Source organism: Alligator sinensis, unplaced genomic scaffold (genome assembly GCF_000455745.1).
Source record: "Alligator sinensis unplaced genomic scaffold, ASM45574v1 scaffold673_1, whole genome shotgun sequence".
NCBI lineage: Eukaryota > Metazoa > Chordata > Crocodylia > Alligatoridae > Alligator > Alligator sinensis.
In genome coordinates, this window is record NW_005842829.1 from 108,634 (window position 1) to 111,416 (window position 2,783).

At 64.0% G+C, this 2,783-nt stretch overlaps 1 protein-coding gene across 1 annotated transcript in view; it reads right to left on the reverse strand.

Annotated features, from left to right (window-relative positions):
- Nucleotides 1-2,783, reverse strand: part of PTPRN (protein tyrosine phosphatase, receptor type N) — a 17,291-nt gene that overhangs the window by 602 nt on the left and 13,906 nt on the right. The window contains exons 15-19 of the mRNA XM_025191520.1: nt 1,662-1,809; nt 1,439-1,512; nt 880-957; nt 595-714; nt 199-365 (exon numbers count right to left, since the gene is read on the reverse strand). Of these exons, the coding sequence (XP_025047305.1) occupies nt 199-365; nt 595-714; nt 880-957; nt 1,439-1,512; nt 1,662-1,809 (587 nt within the window). The remainder of the gene's footprint in view (nt 1-198; nt 366-594; nt 715-879; nt 958-1,438; nt 1,513-1,661; nt 1,810-2,783) is intronic.

A 2,783-nucleotide genomic window follows, 5' to 3' on the forward strand; every position in this document is an offset into this window, starting at 1 on the left:
GCAGGGCAGGGCGGGGGAGGGGCGGGCAGTCCTGCCTGTTAGCCGGACTCTTCCCACCCACCCCAGGGCAGCTGGGGGTCTCAGGGTCTGGCCCTCAGCCTGCAGAGCTTGTGCCCACGCAAGTGCACGCCTGTCCGCGCACGGTTGCCCACGCGAGTGCACGCCTGTCCGCGCACACGTGCCGCGCCGCGCCCGGACCTGCGGAAGTCGAGCAGGGGCCGCGTGGTGGCGGGGAGGCCCTGGGCCGGCCAGCTCAGGAAGTGGAACTGGGTGAGCGTGCGCGTCTCCTGCGACTGCACGTTCTTCAGGTAGAAGCTGCGCACCAGGAAGTCCTCGCACCAGATGTGCTCCGACACCAGGTTCACCTGCGCGTGGGGGGTTACAGGCATGGCCACGACTCCCGGCCCCATGCTGCTCTCCGTACCCCCAGCCCACCCGCCGCGTGGCTCCGTGCCCCCCAGGCCTACCCAGCTTGGCTCCATGCCCCCCGCCAAACCTCCTCAGCTTGGCCCTGTCCCCCTCCAGCCCTCCTGGCTCAGGCCTGTGCCCACCCCGCCCCTAACCCGTGGGCCCAGCCGCCCCGGCCGCGCTCACCTCGTAGACGTGGTAGAGGGAGGAGCCCTCGTCGGGCCAGTAGCGGTCGCACTGCTTGACGCTGTCCTCGGCCAGGGGGCTCAGCATGACGATGACGGTGCAGCCGTGCTCCCACACCATCTGCGTGTTGGGGACACGGCCGTGGCAGGGCGTTGAGGCTGGGCTCTCCTGTGGGGCTGCCCTGCTGCAGCACCCGTGGGCACTGGAGCCAGGGCTCCAAGCAGGGGGAGAGCGGGGCACAGCCCAGAGCCGGGGTGTCGGCGTCCGTGCCCCAGCCCCACTCACCTGCCAGAAGTCAGCGATGGTGTGGGACAGCGGCCCCTGCGTGGCGATGTACGCCGGCATCCGCGGGTCATGCTCGATCTGCGCCGAGACACGACGTGTCAGACGCTACCCGGGGGTTGGGGGTCAGGGATCAGGAAACGACCAGGGAAGCTGGCGTGTAACGGGGCACGTGTGTGCATGCCTGGCCTGTGTGCATGCAGGGTGACCCCAGCCAGGCCGTGCAAGCCTCAGCAGCATCCCCAGCGCATGACGAGGGCACGGGCAGGCAGTGCCGGGTCTCCAGGGAGTGCCCAAGGCCAGGGTCTGCAGGCACGCCAGCATGGAGGCAGGGGTCTCTAGGCAAGCTGGGGCTGGTGGCTCCCAGGGGCAGGGGTAGGGGTAGGGGTCTCTGGGCAGGATGGAGCGAGTGGGGGTCTCCGGGCATCAGGCTGGGGTGGGCAGCTCCCAGGGGCAGAAGCCTCTGGGCAGGCAGGCAGGCAGGGCAGGTATGTGGGTCAAGGGGTCTGTGGGCAGGGGTCTGCAGGCAGCAGGCTGGGGCACACGGCCGGCTGGGACTCACGATGGGGCTGGCGTTGATGAAGTCGCTGCGGGACGGGCTGCAATCGGCCTTCAGCTTGATCCGTGCATGGTCATCTGCAACCAATTCAGGAGGAGGGCCATGAGCAGAACACGCGCCCGGCCCCCCCAGCGGGGCAGCCCGGCCCCCTGCATCCCACTACAGGACCCCACGGGGGGCAGTGCCTGGCTAGCCCCCCTCCCCTGAGCGGGCACAGGGTGCTCACAAGGCACGAAGTCAGGGTGCCGGTTCTTCTTCAGGTTGGCTTCGCTCTGCGCGATGGAGCAGGCGTTGGGCTCAGCCTGGTACGCGCACAGCGCCTGCCACTCCTTGGCCAGGCGGTCCCGGTTGCGCAGGTGGTCCTCCATGTAGGCCTGCAGGTGCAGCGCCGCTCAGCACACACAGCCGCAGGGGCAGGGGGCTGTGCTAGGGCAGGGACCGGCACGCGCGCACACGTACACACACGCACCCACGCTCTAGAGCAGGTCCAGCATCCCCAGCTGGGGGCAGCCAGGACACGTGCATTGATGTACACACACACACACACACACACACACACACTCAGGAGCAGGCCTGACAGTCTCAGTGGGAGGCAGAAGGAACATGTGCACAGACACATAAACACACACTTGAGCAAGTGCAACACTACCAGCAGACAGCAGTAATGACAAGGCATATGCATGCATACACGCAAGTGGGCACATGCATGTTCTCTGAAACAGGTCCGACACTGCCAGCAGTGGACACTTGCATGTGCACACACATTTGTACTTACTCCCCCCCACATACACATACACAAGTGTGCATACCATGGAGCAAGGCTGACACTACCAGCAAAAGTCAGCAAAGAGAGATCCTTGTGCACACGCACACATGCACACACACACCCACGTGCACTCTGGAGCAGGTCTGACACCAGCAACAGGGGGCAGCAGCAGCCACACATACACACGCACACACACATACACACGCATGTGCATGGACACACTGGAGCAGGTCTGACATAGCACGGATCTTTGAAAACTCTTGGCGCTCTGGTGTAGTGCCCGAAGACTGGAAGAAGGCCAATGTGGTGCCTATCTTCAAGAAAGGGAGGAAAGTGGATCCGGCTAACTATAGCCCCATCAGCCTGACTTCTATCCCGGGGAAGATCTTAGAAAAGTTTATTAAAGAGGCCATCCTTAATGGACTGGCCGACGCCAACATCTTAAGGGATAGCCAGCACGGGTTTGTTGCGGGTAGGTCTTGCTTGACCAATCTCATTTCCTTCTACGACCAGGTGACCTATCACCTGGACAAGGGAGAAGAGATTGATGTCATATATCCTGACTTCAAAAAAGCCTTCGAT